The sequence below is a fragment of the Erpetoichthys calabaricus genome, chromosome 2 (genome assembly GCF_900747795.2).
Source record: "Erpetoichthys calabaricus chromosome 2, fErpCal1.3, whole genome shotgun sequence".
NCBI lineage: Eukaryota > Metazoa > Chordata > Cladistia > Polypteriformes > Polypteridae > Erpetoichthys > Erpetoichthys calabaricus.
Window position 1 is genome coordinate 285239644 of NC_041395.2, and position 26214 is coordinate 285265857.

The 26214-nt window shown below is 37.3% G+C and overlaps 1 protein-coding gene across 1 annotated transcript; it reads left to right on the forward strand.

Moving 5' to 3' along the window:
* Nucleotides 1–691: 691 nt before the first annotated feature.
* Nucleotides 692–25534, forward strand: got1 (glutamic-oxaloacetic transaminase 1, soluble). Its single transcript, XM_028795685.2, has 9 exons — nt 692–909; nt 11534–11715; nt 11819–11942; nt 19350–19462; nt 20880–20984; nt 21269–21419; nt 22691–22856; nt 23872–24014; nt 24821–25534. Exons 1-9 carry the CDS (start codon nt 801–803, stop codon nt 24958–24960), a joined length of 1233 nt encoding a protein of 410 aa, XP_028651518.1. The 5' UTR covers nt 692–800; the 3' UTR covers nt 24961–25534.
* The last annotated feature ends 680 nt before the right edge of the window (nt 25535–26214 follow it).

The window sequence follows — 26214 nt, forward strand, 5'->3', positions numbered from 1 at the left end:
AGATAGATAGATAGATAGAACTTTATTAGATTGTCAAACTTAATTGATCAGAGTCACAGTAGGCCAAGGCCTGTCCTGGCACCACAGGTTATGTACACATACTCGCCTAATTTAGAGTTACCAATCAACCTAATCTGCACGTCTCTGGGGATGCTGTAAGAAACCCAAAATATCAGAGGAAACACCACAGACAGTCACTGAGAACTGAATTCGAACCGGAGATACCGGAGCCATGTGGCAGAAACACTAACAACTCATACCGCCAAATATAATCAAATAATGAGCTCTATCATTTTAAGTGGGTTTAATTTACTAGCAGACCATAACTTATCTTTCTTCTCTCAGGAGCCCGATTTAAATGCTAGCGCGAGGAGAAGGGGGTGTAGCTGGAGGTGTGTGTCTTAGATGGCTTTCTATTGGTCAACACTCCTGCTCGTCACGACTTTACTTTATAAAATACATTATTGATTTCCTGTCAGGACGTTGTGTGGGCCTAAGATCACTTTAATTGGATTTCCTCGTCGTCAGTTACAACATACCGGATTTTTATTGGTTGCCTGGGTTGCTATTATAAGCGCATACTGTTAAAAGTACGATCTTCTTATTGGTTCAGTGAACTAAAGCTTTCTGCGATTGGTTCGCTTACTTTAATAGTACGCCTTCCTGTTTTTCTTACTGGGTTTTGCCGGCAAGAACATCCCGCCTATTTTGCGTCCAATTTGTGAAGGTGAAAAGCTGCACTGTCTTGAACTCCGGCTATTTTTCTTTTGCTTCTGTCTCCTCGTCAACATCTCGCCGATATGTCTTTGTTTGCTGAGGTGCCGCAGGCTGCTCCCGTGGCTGTGTTTAAGCTGACCGCCGATTTTAGAGAAGATAAACACCCGAGCAAAGTGAACTTGGGAGTGGGAGGTATGGATGGTGACCTTTTATTTTGTGTCACATTACTAAGCGCGTACGTACTGCTTTTCATATGACACAGTGCGGCATCCGCGAATCACTGTCAATGTGACTGCGACTGCAGTTTACTTCACACAGAACAGCAATTGTGGTATGCAAATACCTTGCTGTTGACAGCCATCAATTAGCATGCAAATAAATACAGTAAATCTCTACCAGTAAAATTTCTGGATGTTTTAACAACTTAGTTTGTTGGTTTCATTACTGTAAAGGTCAATTGCAATGTGATTTTAAAAGAGCCGGTCTTTTTATATATATAACTGTTCATTTTTGTTACAGTCTGTGAATTATCACGCAAACTCATTTGAATGAGAAAAAGAGGAAATTAAAGAAGCTTACATATATATATATAATGTATATGCGTTTGTGTGTGTGTAAAGTATCTGATCACTACCGGTTGACTCCAGTCACGCGCTGTCTGTAACAATAATAACGTAAATAATGCTGAAATTAGTTAAGGGCGCCTCCTCAGTGTCCACAGCGCTTCACTTCCGTGCAAATTTCGACTATAAAGGTGTCGCACATGTATCACCATCAGAGGTTCAAACCCATAAGAATATTTACAGTGTTTTGTGTTTGTTGAAAGTATTGTGGAGATGTGTTTTTGGGTGCTGTCATTAACGTGGGGTCGACTGAATTTTAGTCCGCTTGTATTACGCTGTGCCCCTCATTCCACGTCTGTGCTGATAATACAGCGTAACACTTTTTTTTTAAGGAGGGGTGCCCAGTGCTCATTTCCCACTGTCCTCTCTTGTATGGATAAACAGGAAAAGGATACAGGAGAATGACACTGTCGTCCTTGATGTGTTCAGTTTGGCAATCTTTTTTCTGGAAAGCAACTTGGGGGTCAAAGTGCTGGGCAGCGATGATTTTAAATTTTGCGCATGGTTACACTTTGCAGGAACTAAATATTTAAATATAACACCCTAGGCATACCTTTTATCAATACATCTACTTTATGCTCCTGCATTTTATAGTACTACCTTGTTTGAAACTTGAGCCTATTCCAGCAAGAGCAGGTACAGTCCTGTAAGGAACACTGGTGCAACACAGGCATCCTGGGACACGTCCATTCACTCCGACCAGTACAGTTGTGAGATCCAGACGACAAGTGGCAAGTCTTTGGATAGGGTGGGAGATACTGTGGACTGGCATATAAAGGCAGCAGTGAAGTGTGCTGTGAGGGGACAGTATGCTATTTTTCTAGGGTTGCGTTATTTGTTGTCATTCCTCAGTGATGTTAGCAGTAGGCTGTATTTATTACAATAAGTTGTGTTTTGTTACAGCAGTGGTCCTCAGTCACTGTCCTGGAGGGCTGCAGTGGCCACAGGATTTCATTCCAGCCAATGTCCTAATTAGAACTCAGTCCTTGCTGATAATGAAAGTTGGTGTTTAACTCTATGCCTTGTTAGCGCCTTTATTCATCAAAGACAATTTTTAGTTACTTTGTAGATCAGAGGTCATCAATTACAGTTCTGGAGGTCCACAGTGGCTACAGGCTTTCACTTTAACCAATTAGAACCCTTTTATTTACTACTAAAGCAATACATTTTTTGTGCTTAATTTTAGTTCTCTTGCCTATTACCATTCGGAACGTTTAATTGCCTATTTTAAATTTTAGCAGCTGCATTTAAGTTTTAATTGTTGCCTGTTTTCATAACCAGACATTAGTTAATAATGAAATGCAGATAACCAATGAACCAGCAGCTCTCCAGCTCACGTTCTTACCATGAAGTATCTGTGATAAAAAATGTTTATAAATGAATGAGAGGGGAATTGGAAGGACCGTTAAGTTTAAATTTATTCTCATCCACAAAACACATGGATATTGTTTTCACAGAAGGAAACTCTGCAGTGCAATTAAAATTTCTCATGGTTGAATGCAAGCATTAACAAGTCAAAGAGTTCAATACCACGTTTCATTATCAGCATGGACTGCTTTCTAATTAGGAAACTATTTGGAATAAAAACCTGCAGCCACTGCGGCCCTCCAGGACCGTGATTGAGGACCCACCCCTGTGTTGCAATCTCTGCACACTCAGAGCTCCTGATTCATTTTTAATTTCCTGTTGACACTAATACTGAATGGTCAGAATTGTTCATTTTTCTTTTTACTGATGTGTCTTACAACCATAAAGTGGCATGACCTGTTTTGCACCTTCTTGATGAAGCAACTGCGTACAAACTTCAGTTTGTAAACTTTTTGTCCATATACTGTATGTATTTTAAAATGGCATCTTATTTTTGTGAAACACAGGCTAATTAGCTGTAACAAACAAAGCTGTGTTTGATTCTTGTGGCGGAGGCTACTGTATGTAGCTAAATGTTCAATCAAAGTTTACAGTTATTCAGTGATGTAGTGGCTCTCCGCCTTGCGACTGATGCTGCTGGGATAGGCTCAGACCCCTGACCAGGGATGAATTATGTGGCTTTGAACATCGAAGGATGAGCAGTTTATTGATGTTATCCTCCTTTGATGTTGAGGTCTGCTGTCCTCAAAAGCTCTTGTTGAAGATGGTTAATGTGTTAGTGTATATCTTTCTATTATAAAAGAAAATCCTGTGGGATGGAATGACTAGGAGACGATACGTGATCATCACAGAAGACAAATAAAAGACCCGCGAGACGAAAGAGAATGGCCACGGAGCGTCTCGCGGGGATATAAAACATGAGACTCTTGCAAAACACGACGCGACAGCTGCCCCCTTCACAATGGGAGCAGCGTTATACGTCCTGCAAGAAAGAGATTTAACCACGCCTGGGGCCGGAAATAATGGACAATTATTGTTTTTACAACATCACGCGAGATAAGTCAGTGAGCCATCATTTAAAACAAGTCCACAGACATCTAACCTAGCAGTTGTTGAATTGCTTTTGGCAGACATGTATCATGTGCTACCAGCTCTTAAAACAACGACATGCGACAAGCAGAACAGGCAGCTTGCCAGCAGAAGAAAGACCGCTGATGATTCGACGGCATATACTTAGCGTGTGTTCAGCCAACCCCTCCCGCCCTCACAACGCGAACAGCATTATACGTCTTGTGAGAAAGAGATGTAACCATGCACGAGGCCGGAAATAAAGGACAATTATTGTTTTTAACGTAAAAGTGAAAATAATGCATATGTAACAATCTCTTTAAATTGTACATCCGTAGCACGCACAGATCGTGTGCTCTCAGCACATTTAAAGCGTATAAGGACAATACGTTCTAGATGAAACAACACTGTATATATAAACAGGATACACAGTGATGCATGAGAGTGACTGCTTGAATTGAAGATGGGATTCTTGACCAATGTATGACTTGACCAAAGTTTGACTTATTCTGCTCGAAAAGTCACTCCTGTGAGGCTTTAGGTTTACTGTTTATGTATGTACTGATAATTCTGTAAATAAGTATTTAACAATATTTTAGTAAAAAAAGCATTTGTTTTGCACGTTTTGAGCAAGCAACTGGATAACTTACATGTGAATTATGTGACATGAGTAACATGAGTTTCTTTTTTTCTATGGGCAGTTTCACATACTATAAGAGAATACATCAAAAAATAAAGGCAATTTCATAAAGCACCCTGAGCATGGGAAAGGCACTATATAAATAAAATGCATTATTATTATTCAATAACTGCAGAGGAGAGAATGCAATACAATACCTTCACCTGACTTATAGATAGTTCAAACACACACAGAGCAGTGCACTGCTGTTCATGTAGTTGAAGCCAAGGTCAAATGAACATGGACACTCCGCTGCAGGATTGCTTCAGTGTTGAACAGCATGCCATAGTGACTGAGTGAAACCTATTGAAATTCACAGAAGGATGTTGGCTTGTGCAGATCAGTAAACCGTTTGGGTTCCCATATTGCGCAGATTTTTATGGTACCTCAAGTCATCATGCACTTTGGCATGGCATGTGCAGATCCATAGCTGATATCTAAATATGCAGTAAAGGCAGACAACGTAATCCGTCAGTCTTCTGTGATGAAGGCATTCACAATGTCAATATGGGTTCATTTGCGCGATGTTGATGTTTGACCAGATCGAACAGTGTCAGTTGCACTTGTTCTTCCTGCTTTAAACTTTTGTACCCATTTGTAAAATTGTCATTGAGTCATGCTGTTTTCACTTCTTTACTAAGCTAACATCAATAGATTTAACTCCCTCTGCCCAAAGAAACCTCATTATGGTGTGTTCATCAACACTTGTGCAGTCCTGCAGCATAGCATCCATGTTCATTGTACTTCAATGAGACTAACAGCAGAACTCTTCTCTGTGTGTGTGTGTGTTTGAACTACCTATGAGCCATCTGAATTGTGTTGAATTGCATCAGCCTCTATCCTTTGCAGTTACTGCATAATTGTTAAATTGCCTTTTACTTTTTGATTTACCGTAGTAGTCTGCCATTATATACAGCTGACCACCATTGAGTTCTGGTATGTGATAAACTTCTTTTTCTATATTCTGTATGAAAACATGAAATTATAAGTGTGGTCCAGATCTAATTATGCAACTGTTTGACTGACAACTGTCTCCCCGCCATTTTGGAATGTAGGGCAGGTGCTGCCATCTATCGGCAACAGAAAGAATTTTAAATGAAATCTCAATGTGCAGGGCAGGTGCTGTGAAATCTGTATGTAATAAACTTAAGTTATAGCGTAATGAAAATTGCAAAAATTGAAGCGGGACCACCCTTTATAAATCTCTACTAGGGGGCTGCCCCGTGCTTGCTTCGCTCATCCACCCTCAGGTTTGGTTTACTGGATATACAATTTAAAGAGATTGTTATTTTCATGGGAATTGTTACATATTCTTTATTTTCACTTTTACTTTAAAAATTTTGTAAGAACAATACTTGTCCTTTATTTCCGGCCCCTGACATGGTTAAATCTGTTTCTCGCAGGACGTATAACGCTGCTCACGTTGTGAAGGGGGGGGGGGGGGGGGGGGGGGGGGGGGGGGGCTGTGGCTGAACGCATGCTAAGGAGATGCTGTTCGTTCAACTGCTGTCTTTCTGCTGCTTGCGAGCTGCGTGTTCTCTTTGTCGCACTGCATGTCGATCATTTCAAAGCCTGTGTACAGCAGCTGTCCTTGTGCCACTTCGCATCTCTGCCACTTGCGTTGTGAAGGGGAGGGGGTGAACACACTCTAAGGAGACGTGGTCAGATCATCTGCTGGCTTGCTGCTGCTGCTGGCGAGCTGCGTGTTCTGCTTGTCGTTGTATTAAGAGCTGGGTGCACATGAAGTATGTCTGCCAAATGCATTCCAACAACTGCTAGGTTAGATGTCCGTGAACTTGTTTTAAATGTTGTCTCACTGCCTTGTCTCGCATGACGTGAAAGTGTCTCTCGCAGGACGTCAGATTGTCTCCATAGTCTCCCTCCCAAGATTTTTTTTGTTTATAGTAGAGAGATGTATGTATACAGACACCACTATGAAGTACATGGAGTCAGTAACATATAAAATAAATAATCTTTTGAGTGGAGTATTCCTTTAATGCCAAAATGCTGAGTCCTCCGATCAATTCTTGTAAGCTGTGCCCTCTGAAACACTTTGGTGTTTCTGCTGGAGTTAGTCTGTTTTGAAAAGTGCTGGCTGCACACCCTTACTGCTGTAAATTGTTCATGAGGGATCTTGGCTCAGGGTCAGCCATATACAAAATTTATTGGAGAAAGTGATATTTTTTTTTTGTATTGATTTTATTGTCTTTGTGAACAGTGTGAACAAAATAGATTACCTAAATCAAGGGTTAACCACTTTTTTGATGCACCAGTAAACCAGAGCTGGAGTTTGAACCCAGTGCATGTCACAACTGGAACCCTGTGGATGATGGTCAAGAGAGCTATAACAGTGTTGCTGACCACAGGAGCTAAGTGGTGATGGTAGCAGAGGTGCAGATAACACAAGTTCCTGCAAATGTCAGAAACATTTAAGAAAAATTATACACAAACCCACTTACCTGATATTCTCTTTACTCATCTCTTGAGTCCCATTACCTTAAATCTGGTCACTAAATACCTGAGAAAAACTGCAGTACAATTAGCATTTACATAGCTATCTTAATGTGAGATTATGCACAATGGGCATTTATGTGTTCATTTTTAGTATTGACCCAAAATTTAAGAACCTCTTATTTGCCAACTACATGTAAGATGATGAAATCCTCTGTGGTGTCCAGGAAATGTGGCTCAAGAATTTCTTCTTCTTTGAGTAAACAATACAGTATATGTGGGTATAGGGAAACCTATACACAATACTGATATTTCATGTGTTTGGTAGTAGTTAAGCGTTTTAATAAATTTTATATTTAGGATGTCAGAAAGTGGTGACATTTTTGCTTGTTGGTCACACATACAAGTAGGAATTTCTCTGTCCTCTGTGCATATGAAAATGCTGTTGCTGCTACTACTACTGAATTTATGGATTGCATAAATATTCATAGAAATTTGTGCAAGCGTCTTTGGCAGATGTTTAATGAATGTTTCTGTTTGGTACATCTCTTTTGGTTTTGTACAACATATTGCTGCTATATTTGCTCATATTCTTTGCAGAGTTGTTTAGACTCTTTTCCTACTTTAGAAGAATGACAGTTCATATGTGTTTCTCACTAGAGCATCGAGGGTTTAAGGTTAAAAAATGTCATTCATTTTCTTATGCTTTAACCTTGTGTTTTAGATCACACTTTCTGAGACAAAACCTTTCATTCTTGCTTTCCAAAATAAATTGTACCTTTTTGCAGTATTACTCACTTCATTTAGGCTGTCTGTATTGTTAAGACTTTAGTGATACTGCAGACAGTCTAGTAAATTGTGAGAACTACAGTTAATGCACAAAAAAGGAAACCATACATCAAATTTTGTGGCTCAAACATGTCATTTTGCACTCTGAAATTATATTTATAATTTCAGAATGCCTAAATGATACTGCACATATTATTTTTATTGTTTCATACATTAAATATTATTTATGTCTTTATAAATGTTGCTGTGAAACTATATGATGAGGTACAGTATACAGACCCTCCTTTATAGAGCTGTTATTTTTCTGGAGGAAGACAACAAAATGCAAATTGTATGTGCGTTTGGTTTGCTTTTGTGAACCTAAAATTTTGAAATGTGTTCAGTATGGATAATAGAATAATTCAGAATACCACATACTCGGTATCAACTGCTGTTTGCTGCCATTTTTAAGTAGATAATTGTATCTCTTCATTAATTCTGTGATACATTTTTTTTTCCATTTCTGCATCTGTACGATTTGTATGTCAGCTCTGACTAGGCAGTTGCTCGCGGCTCCCTGTCCACCATTTATGTCCAGAGTGCCAACCCTGCCTAAGCCGCACAACTTTTTCAAAGATGACATCCTGTAGTTCCATAGATTTCCATTAAGGACTTTAGAGCCTGGTATCTTTTATATCTTTCAAATTTCCATTTTACAAAATAGTGTACAGTAATAGTTGCCCTGTGCTTTTTAGATACTATACCTGCTCAATTATTAACATAGTATAAGAAATCTTGTATGCCATTCTCATTTGTGACAAGCCTTGATAGATGCTAAGGATAGAGAAATTGTTATTTCTAGTAAGTCAATACAGGACCTCTCTATTTAAATGAAAGTAAGATTCTGGGTACTCTGCCCACTTAGATAATGAACTTTTAGATGACCCTATCTATCTATTAGCTGTTAAAATATATGCAATCTAAAGGAACTTTTTAATGTTTATTTGGATCAAATGTCACAATAGCTTTTGTCATGGCTGCAGGCAATAAAGCCAAAAAAAATCTGCAGCAAGGCCATCTCCACTTTCGATCAGTACCTATGAGCCACCAAACTTCAAGCTATGCAAAATAGGATTAAATAAACCATCCTTGCAAATTGGGAATATAAAGGCTAAATATAAACTACAGCTCTGCCAGAACATTTGAATATTTTATTTCATCGTATATAATTTAAGACAAATTGTATTCAAGACCGTCTTGATGGCTCTTGTTGTTCATCATTTAGATGTAAATCATTCAATTATTTATTTAGGCGTAATGCTTCATTCGGGATGACACAGAAAAGTTTCCATAACCTTTGGGGAAATCAGACATAGCTTTGCATTAATATTTTAGAAGTGTTAAAATTTGTTTATAGATCTTAATACTTCAATTTTGAAAAAAACAAAAATGTTTCATTGCAAAAGATGTTTTTTTTTGGTGTGAAGTGAAGAAAAATTGCCTATTTTGGTGATGAAATTCAATACAGACAATATCAAGTTTTACAGATTTGTTAAATTCATATTAATACATTTCATTTTCATATACATATCTTGAAGTAATTGTTTCAAAAGATTTAGGTTGTATAGAAAAATGCCATTTAGCTACACAAGCAATGAACCCAGATAATAAATTTAAAATAGATTATTTTAATTTAGTTTAAAGTACATTTAATAATAAAAATATAAAGAAGGTCATATTTTAAAGAAAATCGTGGAATAATAAAAGAGAAACGGGAGGCGCAAGCAAAAATACATTGCATGGTGTCAAGCAGTTACACAAAATTATTGGAGAAAAATCTTAGTCACCATTTAGGACTTAAATCATTCTTAATGGTAGATACACTCTAAACTGACATTTTGCACCAAAAAAATAAGTAAATTCAAAATCTGGTGTATTTATTTATTTTTTTGTTACATATTTGTCAGGACCTGGCAAAGTAATTTTAAGCGCATTAAAGCCTGTTGCATTCAATTCAATAAAAAATCACTATTAAATATGTTTTTTAGGTGGTCTCCCAACTCCAAACCTTTGATACTGCTTCTCCAAACTGAGTCCTTCATTCAAATAAAGTATTTTATTAATCGAATAACTTCTCTTTAAAGAGTTCTCCTTTCTCTTTCTTTATTAATTCTTTGTCTTTTTACCTCTGCTCCTCCCAGGTGAGCTTTTCCCAACTCTGATTTACTCAGGGAAGGTTAAGCACTCCTTTTTTTAACCTGGACCCAAAAGTACTTCCAGCACAACAGCACTGTCGCCTGAAACTTGTCCCTGACAAAGGGGGCTTGCACCCAGAAGCTCCCTCTAGTGGCAACCAGCGACTGCAACAGGGCTGTTCACCAGAAGTAATAATAACAATAATAATACAGTACATTTTATTTATATAGCGCCTTTCCCATGCTCAAGGCACAAATTACAACTCCCCATGCAGACCTGTGGGTGTCCCAATGAGAGTCATACCAGAGGGATGCTGCACTCAGCATACTAGGCTCTGAGAAGTAGTCTTCTTCTGTTCCTCTGCTCCAGTGGCCTTCCAAAGGCTGTCACTAACCAACCCAAGCCAATATGCCCATCTGTACACATTCCCCTTTACAATGTGTGTACAGTCTATGAAACAAAATCTTGGGTATAAAGTACAGTATAAGCATTTCAGTATGACGTGTGTGTACTTTGTAGAATCAGATCCTAAATGGCACGTCATAAAAGATGACAACAATAACTGTCCTTTTGTTTTTAACTGTATCTTAGAAGGTGCACACAAAATGCTTGCAGCATCCACAATCCTAAAACATTGCGGTGATACAAATAAATTGGGGGGGGGGGGGGGGGAACTATGAATAAAGTACTATATATAATTAACTTAGAGAAAAGCCAAGCAAAATGACACCTTTTATTGGCTAACTAAAAGGTGTCATTTTGCTTGGCTTTTCTCTACATTCATAATGGCTAACACGGTACAACACCCTAGTACTATAATTAACTTAGAAAGGGTAAATGAAGGAGTTGGTAAACACTGCCTACATTAAAACCTTGCACTGTCATTTTAGGTGTTTGGAAGGTGCTTACTGGATGAAAGCATATTTAGCAGTTTGTACTGAAACGGAAGTGGCATGTATTCTGAAATAAAATTTGTAGAGCGTAACATGCCAGAATGGAAGATGTGTTATGATTTCTAAAATATTACTTCAGTACGGCACAGGAATCTTGTTCAACAATCTTTCTATACTAGTGGGATGTTTTGCAATGAAACTATTGTTCTTATTTCTGGTCAGGTAGTAGTCTATAGAGGTTTGATTTTTGAAAGTCTGTTTTAAGAGATATTCCTAAAAATACCTCCCCCATAGTCCACAGTGTTTATACATAATGAAGGTAATGTTTCATCTTTTTTCCTGTGTGGTGCCCATTAATACTTAGAATGATCTGTATTTGATCATACATGTGCCATATGAATAAATTATCTTTTTAGCGTTCTTCTATTTATATATACAGTACTACATATGCATAGCTCACTCCTGATTTTGTATTACCCCTGGCATGCATATCGTTTTTGTAGAGGATATGACAGAATTTTGATATAGGACAGACCTATGTATCATTGAACTATTTTCTTTTTTGTTTGTAGAATAATAATGAATTTTTTTGTAATGATCAATTTGTTTTTCAGTTAAATATTGTCTGTTATAAGATTTTATTACAGATGAAAAAGGTTAAAATAATTGTCAATAATCTTGTGTAGAATTTAAAAATTCACTGTCAATGGTATATAGACTCTGGTTTATCCACAGTTACTAATCTTAATCTCTGTTATGTCATTCCTTAGCTTATCGCACAGATGATTCCCAGCCGTGGGTCCTACCAGTAGTCCGTAAAGTCGAGCAGCAAATTGCTGCAGATCACAGCCTGAATCATGAGTACCTGCCCATTTTGGGATTGCCAGAGTTCAGAGCCAGTTCTTCTAAAATTGCCCTTGGGGAAGACAGCCCTGCAATTGCTGAGAACAGGGTAAAGTTTTTCATAACATCAATCACAAGTATTTAGAAAAAACATTTGATGTGAGGTGCTTTATTCTTTTCGAAAAGACTGGTCAATTTTTGTTCTTTTTCAGGTGGGAGGAGTTCAGTCGCTGGGAGGCACAGGTGCTCTGAGAATAGGAGCAGAATTCCTGCGTCGCTGGTATAATGGAAATAACAATGTTACCACACCTGTCTACATCTCTGCACCTTCCTGGGGTGAGTGCCGATTGCACTGAGATTTAGTCACAACTCTCAACGGCAATGCAAGAAGTGAAAAGAGTTCCAACTATACACTAGAGGCAATAGGTGGAGTATTTAATACAGTGATTTTGTTAACATGAAGCTGACATAATTGACAGTCATTTGCTAGCTATTAGCAAGCCAGTACAGCACATGAAGCCAAGTAAAACGCACGATCAGACTTGCAACTCTAATTTTTAAAGTCTCGCTCATTTCTTTTTTTAACCATAGAATAGAGAAGAACAGTTCAGTCTGTTTACCAACCTCTAACAGAAGAACCTTTTATATTTCTGTCTTGAATTCTGTTAGGCTTAGCTGGTTCCCATGTCATTAAGTATGTTTTTACTGTTTGGCTAAAATAAATAAGATTGATGCACTTCAGTTCAGTGGTGCTTTTGATTTTTAACTACATTAGATACTTTCAAAGTCTAATTTCTATTAATGTTTCAGAGTAAGAAAATGTACATTTGTTCTGAATTTCACCTGGGTACTCTTCATTGGAGAATCTCTTTTTCTCTTATTGAATAGCACACAGTAATACAAGTGCAGTGTAACTAATGCATTTTGGAGCCTGAACTTAACTTCCCTTGATGTCTCATTAAAGTTTTCTTCTTATCCTTATGGTGGTTGTGCTGATAGCAAACTAAGCAGACTAAACTTCTCTTTGTCCAAAAGTAGTCGCCTCCAGCATTTCCTGAGCATAACCCTGATGTTCTCTAGTGAACTGCATGCCATAATCCATCAAGCTTGTCATGCAAAAACGCCTAGTTGATTGTATGCTGCACGTATGCCATGGGTCATTCACAGAGGGCTTTCTTATTTGATGCCCAAACCATCTCTCGTGGCTACTCTCATTCAGAACTAGCAGGAGCTCTACTCTCTTCCCAATTCCTTTTACTAGTATAACCCTGAGGAGAAAGCTCATTTTGGGCTCTTTTACGTACAGTCACATGCTTGGCTATCGGTGAGGATGCAAATTCACATTGAACCGTAAATAAAATACTCACCTCCTGGTTTATTACAAGGCTGCAACAATATAAATCCAGTTCCATTTTCCTACTTAAACAAGACTCCAAAGTAGTTTTAACACTTCTGCTTGGAGCTGCTGGTCTTTATTCACCTGCAGAGGGCAAGCCAGTATTTTCAGGGAGAGAACCATAACCTTCGATTTGGAGGAATCGATTAACATCCTGGCTACCTCTTATTGTAATGCAGTTTTTTTCCCCAGTGTATTTTGGAATTTTTAAGATAATGTCTAAAGGACAGTGTCATATGTGTCCAACTGATCTTTCTCTTTTAAGTTGTTACCGTGGCTTCTGCTATTTTGGGCTACAAAGTTTCTCAGTGTTTGTTCTAAAGGACCTTCTTTTAGCATCTATAACGTAAAGGCTGCCTTCACTGTTGTCTGCCATTGAATTATTGAATTCTAAAGATGTCCTGTGGCTACAGATCACTGTGTCTTAACTTCTGATGTCATATCAGATGTTGAACCTAGTCCAAGTAAAGGCATTCACCAGGCATTTCCAAGATTACTGACTAATTTGGTCTGCCCAGCTGTTGTGCTGGTTGTGTGAGTCAACACACCACTAATAGTTTATCATTTGACAGGTCAGCACTTGTCTTTATGCTTGTGTTCAAGATGCATCAGAATAAGGAGAGAATGTTTTGAATGGATCTTTGCTTTTGGAGATTTGAGCTGAAGCTGAACAGCATATCACAACTAAGTATGAAACCTGCCATTTTTCTTTTGTGTTGCACCCTGCCTTTCTCTTTTGATTGTTAGTTACCAAAACATTTGAATTGTAATAGTGCTGCCACATAGTTTGGAGTAAGCATAGATCTTTAGCTTCTGATATTCAGAATTTGCTTGGAATGCTTAAGGTGACAAGATATGAAATCTGGGCGGATATTACAGTAAAAATTGTTTCATTGGGTCCAGCTTCATATTAATGCCAAGTAAGTTTACATTTCTATAGAGGAAAGCACAATCAACTGCAATAATGTTTGGGTTTCCAAAGCATTGGTTCTATAGAAATCCAGATTGTGGCAGCACAATCAACCTGATTAGTGCTGATGCTTCACCGTTCTAGAACACTAGACTCGAATCCTGGCCATGCCTGTTTAATCTTCTAAGGGTTTCTCCATAGTTTTTTTCCAGGTACTGTACCATGTTTTTTTCCTTCCAAGGCTCTAGACTCAAGAACCTTGCATTGAGTTAACAAGATCAAGAAATTATGTTGAGGAATTAAGATAACATTTGTAGAAAAAATACAAACAGAAATGAATTAAAAAAGAAAAGAAGCAAGGTACACCTTTTTCTATTTTGGATTCTGGAGTGTCTCTCGTTATGTGGAAGGTTAACTGTTAGTAAGTTGCTGATTCACTGGAAAAACACACCTTTAAAGCTACTTAAATTCAATAAACACTGAATCTGCTGCTGTAGATAAAAAAAAATGATTCAGTTTAAATCAGCAGCTAAAAAAATTTTGAAGGCTCAAATTATTTTAATTTGGCATCTTAGTCCTTCACCCACCCACTCCTACCTGCAAAACTAAAATTACACCCCACCCTCGAAAGAATTAAGTTGCTTTTTAAAGGTATGCAGGTCTCTACTTCATTGCACATGAGCCTACAAATGGTAATACGAACATAATTACTCATCATTACATTATTGTGCAAACACTGTAACTGTCAACTCAAGCCAAACAAGTGAAGGGATTTTGTTAGCTGACTAGCTAGCAACAGGGCACAAACAAGGTAGTGTTTTTTGTTGGTTAAATATCAGGCAAGGTGATTCACTTACATATAAGCCAGCCAGAAAATGAGACTGGTTAAAAAAAGCCTTATTAGATGATTAAATTATTGGCAAAAAAGGTACTGTGTCTGATCAGTAAGCTAATGTTTCTTGTGAAAAATGTAAGTATTTTTGCCATGTCACGTAAAATGAACACAGCAACCCTATACAGGAACCACCTTTTGGATGCATTTGCTTTATAGTCTCATTCTTCGGAACCTAATCAGAAAAAGTAGAATGAAAATTAACCAAGTATTTTCTTGTACTTTGTTAAAATAAAATTCTAGCCTTGGTGGAGCATTCAGATTCATTGCTTGTTGTTTTAATTGAAAATACAATAAAGTATTATTTACTATGTATTGTTTTTTTTTTGTTTTTTTTTAACCCCCACAGTCATTTTTTTTTATTGTATGAATTATCCCCTGGCAGCAGATGCCATCTGCTAACTCCAGAAACTGGACTTTTACACATATTGTGTGATGACACCAGAGGTTTGGCACATTTTCTGAAATCTTTTCCATTTAAAAAGACTTGGGGGATCAAAATCAATTTCAGCAGTATTTGGTGCAAATCGGAAACCAAAGCTTGATGGAACTTCACATACACTCACAATGATTCAAGCTAGACATGAAAGTTAAACTAACTCTCATATTTTTGAGATGTGGAAGGAAACCAGAATATCCGAAAGAAACCTGGTCAGTATTACAGTATATAGTGCGGGGCACACCTTACCTCAGACTGAGATATTTCACTATTTGGCCCGTTTTCTTAATACACTGCCCTTCTTTTTTGTTTTTTCTCTTTTCACAAAAAATGATTATTTTTCTATTTTTTATGTTAAGGTCGTGCTTTCACTTATTTGTGCAGTAGATAAAGTTTTTTGAATTCCTAAAGAATGACCCGCAAATATTTTTTGATAAATTTTAAGCTTTAAATTAGATTTTTGTCATTAGTTTATTAGTGCTCTTGCTGTTTTGCTTTTTATTTTTGTGTGTGTTCTATACTTCAAAGGGGAAAATTTGAAAATAAGAAATAAATGGACAAAAAAACATGTGGTAGCAAAGAATCCTGCTAAACGAACACTTTCATTATTGAAACCTGAATTCAAACCCTAAATCTGAGACTTGACCTGAAGACTACCACACTGTTTAAGGCTTAATATAATGAAACTCTCAGTTTTCTCCTCCTGTCAGGGGGTGCTGTATGAACTTTATTTTCTTTCATCCTTGTGTTTAATGGCACATAGGTTAAGGCTGCTGGCTCAACGTTGCAGGGCATTGAAGAATACTGCCTTATAAAAATGCTGACCAAATACCCATTACCAAAGTTCAAGGTTCTTTTTATAGATTTGCCATCCCACTGGTCTATGTATATAGGTTGTTATCATAAACAAGATATGCAGATCATTTGGCTCATATTATATAGCAGCACAGATAAGGAGGCCCTAGCTGATATTCAGTGTTTATAAAGGCAAGGGCTTGAACTTAAGCCTGAATGGTTTGTTGTGTGCTCAGTGTCTGTAGTTCTGAAAATGATGTATCTTTATATAAAGCTATATTGAAACACATATACATGCAACTATTTTAATTAAGGCATGCATTATTGTGTATCATTTTACTTTAATGGTTTATTCATTCAAATATATTTAGTCCAGTTAAACCACTTTACTCAACACAGAGTAGTCATTACTCCCGAGTTAAACAAAATAATACGACCAATAATAATTTCTTCATTTTTGCATCTTCTAATCCTGGTGATGGTAAAGGTAGCTAGACAGAACTAAACTGTCTTCAGCTGCCTTTGGGGAATTCCTAGGTACTCCCTACCCAGTCAAAAGATGTAATCCAATGTGTGTCCAAGATTTGTTCGTTGGTCCTTAGTGGCAGTGCTGTTGTGGAATCTGACCATAAAGTGTATCCTCCCTACATACCCAGTCCTCCTAAAGCGAATCCTCCTGATTTAGAGGTGCAGCAGATCTACTGTGAGGTTTACATCAGATGCTTATGTGGGTTAATAGGTTTACCAACTGTCTAATGTTTTTATTAAAATTCAGTTCACAGGAAGTTTTTGTTTTAAAAAACAATAATCACTTAACTGTATTTCCAAACACAAAGATTTGTCCTTATAAATTAAAATGCAAAGTTAACTGGAAAGTTTTGCATTTATTGTTGAAAAAGGTGATTCCTATCCTTCAGTGATAATTTTCTGTTTGGCCACAAGAGGGGGATATATCCACATTTATTTTTTATTCTGTAGTTTCAAATTTTATATGGCAGAACTTGACACACTAAAAATAAAAAAAGAAATGTTGCTTGTTTAGGTAAGTCATTCTTTATGCATGTGTGACTGGGAACTTCAGTATATTTTAAAATTTTTAATTTGAATTGATGCTGTTGCCTTTTTACTTCTCCCTCATTCTAAGTTTAGCTCTTATTTTGCAATTTTCATATTCAATGCCTGAAAAACGATTCTTTCTGCTAGTGTGAGATTTTGAGGATTTACAGTTAACTATTTATTTATTTGAGTGATTCTGTGATCTGCAAGTTGCGCATTTAGTATTTCGGAGAATTGAGCATACTTTAGATTTTAATATACTGTATATCAGGGATCACCAACTCCAGTCCTGGAGGACCACAGTGGCTGCAGGTTTTCATTCTAACCCTTTTCTGAATGAGTGACTTGTTTTTGCTACTTCTTTTGAATTCATTTTAATTGATTTGCTCTTGAAGACTCAGACCCCTTAATTGTATCTTATTTCTTAATTAGCAGCCAAACAATAATGAGATACAAAATCAGCCAAAACAACTGGTGACCATCATACAATATCTCAAAATAAAGAAAGGTGAAGGCCTCAGGAATGCTGATAGTAATAGTGCTCTTAGAAAAGAGAAAATAAACAATTTCAGAAATGTATGCTATTGCAACATGAAATCAGCAACAAGCCGTGGAATTAAAGAACAAGTTTAATTGACAACAAGAATCTGCGCCCCATTAAGCAATTGGTTGGAATTTGAGGCTCTGACTTAGTTGGTCTTCTGTTGGCTCACTAACTTCAGATTTCATTTCTGTTTGGGTGACATTTAAGGAAAGAAATGAAGCAATTCAGAGGAATGATAAAGAAATTCAGGGGAACATCTTAAAAAAAAAAATTCAAGTTAAATGAATTTACAAGAAGTTAATTAACAGCACAAACAGGGCATTCAATTACAAAGGGTTAGAATGAAAACCTGCAGCCACGGTGGTCCTCCAGGACTGGACTTGGTGACCCCTGCTATATATAAAATGATTAATATGTTACACTGAACTGTATTAAGCAGAACTGAGAATGCTATTTCATGTTGTGTTATGAATTTAATGCCAAACTGATTATGTTGCATTAAATTTTGCAATAAAATTTTGTTTGCTGTTTCTTGTGGGGAAAAAACAGACACACTGATTGTCATGCCATGAAGCCAACTTTTTAATTCAGTTGCCTTAATACTTGGCAAGGTGGTAGGTGTTGTAGGGTGATGAATATGAATATTCTGTAGAAGTGAATTTAGAAGTTAGAGAACTGTTAAATGAACAGTTGTACCTCAGACCATTAGTAAAAATGCTACATTCATCTGTAGGATTTTAGTTTGAAATCTGAATTGCCAAACAGAAGCACAGAGGTGTCCTGTGTCTGACTTTTGCTGTTTTAGGGATTTAATCATCTTAATTCAATTTATGTAATTTACATTTAATTTGCAAACACTATGTTTGCAGTTTGTTTTGTGCAGTAGATACAAGTTCCTCTTATTTTATTTTTTACTTGTACAGTGTTGTTTTTTTATTTTTCACAGCCACAATGTAATAGGCAGTGATAAGTACAATAAAGATGAAAATATATTGTATTTGGTATGTAGCTAATCATTACTGATTTTATTTTTATTTATTTTTGGAGTGTGTGTATGTAAATAGATTAGATACACTTATTTATGGGGAAATTCAAATGCATACAGCAGTAGAAACATAAAACACAATAATACAGACCCACAGTACTGATAATGCAGCCAATCAATCAAACAACACAAAATATGCAAGGAAATGTTACTATATATCTGAGTAAAATCTATTTAAAATGTATCAAATCACTGCTGCTGCCTCACAAGATTCATTTAAGCTGAGCTTGTTCTCCATTTTTATTAAACGGCTTTTCCTCCAGATGTCAGTTTTTTCTCTTTCATTCCAAAGACGCGCCTGCTAGGTTACTGGATGACTTTAAACTGGTCTGGTGTGAGTAGTTGTGCTTGTAAATGTGTCCTGTGGATTGGCCTACCGCGTGTCTGCCTGGGGGGTTGCCAACCAGAATCCTGAGCTGTTTCATCGTGTGGTGGGTACAGCAACACACCATACCAGTGCATGCTCCCCAACCTGACCTCTTCTATTGTTAACCTTTGAAGGTCTGAGAGTGTAACTGTTTTACTTTTCTCATGCCATTTACTGTATGTCAATCAAAACTATTGCCTGTGGCTGTTTTGTGCACCTCATGTCATTTTAATGTGTGCCATATTTATGTCAATTACATTATTATTAATTATTGTTTTTCCCCTGCCATCATTTTTTAGAGAACCACAATGCAGTGTTTGCTGATGCTGGGTTTAAGGATATCCGTGCGTACCGATACTGGGATGCAGAGAAACGTGGGCTGGCTTTGAAAGGATTCCTGGAAGACTTGGAGGTTAATTGTAGAATTTATTTTCATAAAAAGTGATGTCTGAAATGATAAATTCATTATGTCAGTAATAATGATTTTGCCTCTGTCTCTGTATGTTTAAAATTAAGTAAAGTTAGCAAAAATTGTAAATTTGTCTAGTTAACCATTTAGATAGATAGATACTTTTTTTTTTTTAATTTTATTTATTAATTTTATTGTAATCATTCCATCGGTTTCCCACTGACTTATCAGAGGAGAGTTAGGATTCTTCCAATTTAACAAAATAAGTCTGCGTGCCAAAAGTGTTGTGAACGCAATCACCGTTTGATTGTCCTTCTCCAATTCAAGTCCATCTGGAAGAACACCGAACACAGCTGTTAATGGGTTAGGAGGGATTGTGACCCCAAGGCTGTCTGAAAGGCACTTAAAAATTTTTGTCCAAAATGATGTTAGTTTGGTGCAGGCCCAGAACACGTGACCCAGTGAGGCAGGGGCTTGGTTGCAGCGTTCGCAGGTTGGATCTTGCCCTGGAAACATTTTGGACAGTTTTAAGCGAGACAGATGTGCTCAATATATAATTTTTAGTTGAATAATTCTATGCTTTGCGCATATGGAGCTCGAGTGAATTCTCTGCTTTGCTAACTTATTTATCCCAAGGGGAAATTCACATACTCCAGCAGCAGCATACTAATAAAAAACAATATTAAATTAAAGAGTGATAACAATGCAGGTATACAGACAGACAATAACTTTGAATAATGTTAACGTTTACCCCACCGGGTGGAATTAAAGAGTCGCATAGTGTGGGGGAGGAACGATCTTCTCAGTCTGTCAGTGGAGCAGAACAGTGGCAGCAGTCTGTCTCTTGAAGCTGTTCCTCTGTCTGGAGATGATACTGTTCAGTGGATGCAGTGGATTCTCCATTATTGATAGGAGCCTGCTCAGCGCCCGTCGCTCTGCCTCGGATGTCAAACTGTCCAGCTCCATGCCTACAGTAGAGCCTGCCTTCCTCACCAGTTTGTCCAGTCGTGAGGCGTCCTTCTTCTTTATGCTGCTTCCCCAGCACACCACCGCGTAGAAGAGGGCACTCGCCACAACCGTCTGATAGAACATCTGCAGCATCTTATTGCAGATGTTGAAGGATGCCAGCCTTCTAAGGAAGTATAGTCGGCTCTGTCCTTTCTTGCACAGAGAATCAGTATTGGCAGTCCAGTCCAATTTATCATCCAGCTGCACTCCCAGGTATTTATAGGTCTGCACCCTCTGCACACAGTCATCTCTGATGATCACAGGGTCCATGAGGGGTCCATTTAGTTAGCTTTGCTAAAATATGTCCTGAGTAATGCATGCTGTAATATGTTTGTGGGCATGAAAGAAGAGTAATTCTTTTTTATTGTGTTTGCAAGTGCACATATATGTTTTATTGTGTTTTATTTTACAGAATGCACCAGAGTATTCTATTTTTGTGTTACATGCCTGTGCACACAACCCCACTGGTACAGACCCAACTGCAGAAGAGTGGAAACAGATAGCTGAAAGGATGAAGGTGCGACATAAAACGTACTTGAGTTACATTCAGAATATTTGCACTAAGCACTGCCACCTAAACGGTAACGTATTTGAAGCAGTATATTTGATCATATTTGGCTAATGTTGCCCTGGACAGCTCTATACATGAGATTTTAGGATTAATAGTCTGGCTGTCTACAATAAACCACAGATAGGCTTGTTGAAGTCCTTGTCACCTGTGAACAGTTTGGTTGTAACGACAGAGCTGCAAGTCATATTCTGTTATATTCCCTAATTGTTTCTAATTTTCCATTACTTCAGAGAAAGAAGCTTTTTGCCTTTTTTGATTCTGCTTATCAAGGCTTTGCCTCAGGGGACCTGGACAAGGACGCCTGGGCAGTGCGCTACTTTGTTTCCCAAGGCTTTGAGATTTTTTGTGCTCAGTCATTTTCCAAAAATTTTGGGTTATACAGTAAGTAGCTTTGTGTAGTACATATACATATATAATATTACTAAGGAAATATGAACAACACTGAAATAATGTGATTTGCTATGTATCGAAAGGCTTCCTTTCTATTAGCCCTGAAACTTAAGTTTGTATTGTGGCCCAGCATTCCAGATTGCACCACCTTTCTAGCTTATCCCTATTTATGTTTTTGGACAGATTTCACTGTGGGGATGAAATATGTGAAGACCTCTCTTATGGATGTCCAATAAGGACATTATCATATATGAACTTGTTTTCCATCTGCCATGCCGATAAATGCTAAATTGTTCTTTGGCCGTCTAAGAGCATAAATTATAGAGTTGAATGGGATTTCCACCTCGTACAGATTCAGATTCTCTGCTGCCCTGTATTTCTTTAATGAGGTTTTTATTAAGGGTTATTGGTACAGAAAGTAAGTTTGTGTGTTTTGATCATTATTGAGGGGTTTGTTATTTCACCTGCATACTACTGTGGAATGCACACACAGTGGAGCCCCAACAAATGTCCACCGTGTTTTTTACTTCTGTCTGGTTTACTCAAACCACACTCAGTCGCATGTTTCAGTGCACTTGTTTTTTGAACAGTGTAAGTGTATATGTTACAGAAATTGGGGCACTAAATAAAGCAGAAATGCCCAATATTACATATAACAGGTTACATATGGAATATGGACTAATCACTCTGAGTGTGGAAGATTATCTTTTCAAAAGATATTAAATTAGGAGGATGAGAATGCAACTTTTTTCATTATATACTAGAATCTCAGGTATTCTTGTTAGAATTAGAATGCATTGTGAAGGAAAAAATAGTCTTGCTTTCTGTTCAGCATGAAGATTGGTTGGTACTAATGATGTACACTGCCACTTCTATCCTTAATTTAAATAAAAATATCTTTCACTTAATAATGCATGAAATATTCAGTATGACTGCGGTGGGTTGGCACCCTGCCCGGGATTGGTTCCTGCCTTGTGCCCTGTGTTGGCTGGGATTGGCTCCAGCAGACCCCCGTGACCCTGTGTTCGGATTCAGTGGGTTGGAAAATGGATGGATGGATATTCAGTATGATATTGTAATCCAGTTGTCTAGTAATTATAACATTTAATTTAAATTAAACTGCTGAACAAGTGCAGATTTTTGTGGTGTACTTTAAATTGCTGGAGTACTAATAAGTTAAAGTGAATGTGGGTTTATTTTAAATATTCTAGGCTTCTAGAATATTCTGATTTATTTTTAATCAATATTTTATCTCCTCTTAGATGAGAGAGTGGGAAATCTTACGGTAGTAGCCAAGGACACAGACAACGTCTTGAGGGTTCTTTCTCAAATGGAGAAAATTGTGCGAACAACTTGGTCGAACCCTCCTTCTCAGGGAGCTCGGATTGTAGCCACTACACTGAACACCCCAGCACTCTTTGCAGAATGGTAAGATCCAGTGGGTGCTCTGAGATGTAAGTGTGTTCCCAGATTTTTGTCTGATTTGACATATTATGTAGTGTTGTGTTGTTCTAGAAGCAGATGCGAATGACTTGCTGATGCTTGCCCTTGGTGCATTTTATACCTCAAAACTGGTGTCTGGCACCTCCCATACTTTAATATGTTTGCCCGCGCTATCCAGTCTTTTCCAGTGACAGTCTCTATCTCACCAGCACTTTCCTTCCAGTCACATATTTGGTTTTTCAGGCTTGCTTTGTTAATCTTCAAGTTTTCTGAATAGTCTTATAAATAATTTTTTGATTTTACTTAGATATGGATAAAAAAGATAAGGATAAGATACTCTGTGCACTATACTGGAACTCTCAAAATTACCCTTTCTGACTTGAAAGTGAAATATTTAATTTGATTTTCTCCAATTTTTTTCTAACCCCCTCCTTTCACAATTGAATTAACATTCCTTATGTTGCATACAAATTGCCAAATAATCCTTCTCAGTGAGTCAATCGGGGGCATGTAGATTTAAAGACATAGATTTGGCCTGTGGACAGATGACAAGAAAGATGTAAGAATTTTTGGGGCACCACAGGCTACTCTGTTTAATAGAGGTGTGTTTTTCTCTGTTTGTTTCAAAAAAGAGCTTGGGAATTTACGGACATTATTGTGTTGTGTGCCTGTGCTGATCCCAAATGGCAAACTCTTCCTGGTTCTGCGTTGTTTTAAATTGGAAGAACCAAAACAAGTGGGCATGGAATTGGAGCTGTGGTGACATTACACGTCTTCTGTTCATTTGAGATCTTCCATCCTTACAGCAGAAACAAAAGGATAAGTGAGCCGCTGCACAACCTTAATCTTCTCCCCATAATCCCCACTAGAGGCAGACTTTGGTTGTGTGTGACACTTGAGAGAGCACTCTGTCTCTGTAGATAGATATAAATAGGTGTAGATGCAGATATACTGTAGATAGATAAAGTAATTATTTTATTTTTCTTTCTTTTTTTTTCAGGAAAGACAATGTGAAAACTATGGCAAACCGTGTTTTGTTAATGAGGTCACAGTTGAAGGCAAAGCTACTTGCGTTGGGAACTCCAGGGACCTGGGAACACATTACGCAGCAGATTGGCATGTTCAGTTTTACTGGCCTCAACCGTATGTATTTTTAAAATGTATTTACTTTTTAGTAGTTTTTACCCTCTTTTAGGAAAGGTTCTAAATATATAGTGATTACAGTGATGTTTGGATTTTCTTAAACATTAAACAAGTACTGTTTTTTAATTCAGATTTAGTAATGAGCTTTCAGTGATTGTTTCTTAAATATACTTTTGGAAATGAAAAGGATGCCACACCACATATAACCCCAACAAGAGGTTTCTTGCATACAGTATATCTGTACTGACGGACGTTCAAGTTGAGATTTATTGATTTGTTTTGTTTTCTACTCCATTTCAAACCTGTTAACAATGAACATGCTGCCAGATCATGTCTTGAATAAGGTCAAAAATTCTGGATTTACAGTAACACAAGACAGTACGGTCACTTAGTTTATTTATTATAGCTTGACAGCACCTTTTTGGAGGTGGGAGGAAGGCTTGGTTGTAATTGGAAGTCCTTAAGAAAACTCGAGATGACTAAGTGCACACGCCATAGCAACACATCAAACATTGCAGCGACTGTCACAAAGTGAAGTTCAGGAACAATTTTTTGTGTGTGTAGAATTTCACTGCTGCTACTACAATTACAACTAGATGCTGTTTTCAGTTTAATCGTTTGCCCCACTTGCTAGTTGTATAGATGGGCTTCAAGGTCTTTTTCTTGGCTCTGCCTGAGTAATAACATTTCACCTTATTGTAGGAAGTAAAACAAGATTAACACCATTTCTGTTTAGGTTTTGGCTTTTTTGTCATTTGAAATCATAGATGGCTTATTTCATTCTTCATTTTTATTCTTTGTTTCAGCTAAACAAGTGGACTACCTTATCAAGGAAAAGCACATCTACTTGATGGCCAGCGGGCGCATAAATATGTGTGGTCTTACCACAAAGAACATTGATTATGTGGCTGAGTCAATCCACGAGGTAGTTACAAAAATACAATAGAATTTTATATCTGCAAGATCTCACCTCGTTTTTAGAATGCCTGAATTCGCATACATTATTCAATTCTGTGGTTATATAACTAATTAAACAGAAAATTTTAATATGCAGGGAGCATGACTGCATCACTAGTAAGCTTTGTCTGTGTGTGTTGTTGCATTCAGTCTTAAGAGATTTCAAAAAGTACTGTATTCTGCAAAATATCAAAGAAATTAGTACAGAAACAAATATATAAGACTTTTAGCATCCTCTTCTTCTACTTCTGAATCCATACCACAAAATAAAAAATGTTGGTGTTTAGACAGACAGAAAACAAAAATTACTTATTAATTCTGGTCATTTTTATCAATAGCCAAAGGTATATGTTTTTTGTTTGTTTGTTTGTTTTCATCCATTTGCAGAAACTTGACAATAACTGGTTTAATTAATGAAATGTATCTTAAGTTGATCATTTCAAATGAGCTCTAAACAAACTGCCCAGATTTGTACACATCTCGCTCAAGAACAAATGCTCCATTTACTATAGCTTCAGGTGCTGCACACCCGCGCAGTTTGAATTGTACATCCAGGTTATGACTTGTATTCCAAACAAAAGCAAAGCTCAAAGCTCTGACGGTTGGTGACTTTGACTTCTCGCTCAGCTCTTTCAGAAATGCACTTGGCTATTGATAATGTTCTTTTAATCGTCCCTTTGCCAGAGGCTGTTCCATCTGTCTAAGTGCAAATAAAACAGGAATGTAATCATTTAAGAGTCTGATAATAGCCACCATGCACTCTTTACATTTCAAGGGAAATGTGATCTTATTGAATATATGAAATTAAATTAAATTGTGATGGTCCACCTTTTTCAAGTAGTAAGGATTTATGTAGGGGATATGCTTTAAGGTAAGAATGCACATTGTTACACTGACACCTTTTCATGCTTCCTGGGTCGTAAACTGAATATGTGTATACATTACACCATGTAAGATATAATAAATATTAGCAAAGTATTGTCTTAAGAGTTTTCATTGTCTTCACAATGCTGCTTAAACTCAATTAAATACCATTAATTAAGATGATGTAAATACCATGTGTATCTAAGCATGTTGCCTTACTGGATTATTAATTGGTTGATCATAGCAAAAATACTAACCTGTTGACATGTCACAGTTAATGCCAATACTAACTGTAACCGAAATGACAAGAAATTGAAAAGGCCCAATAATCTGGAGAGAAGAACTTTGTTGGTATATTAAATCTGAGCTTCAGCTATGT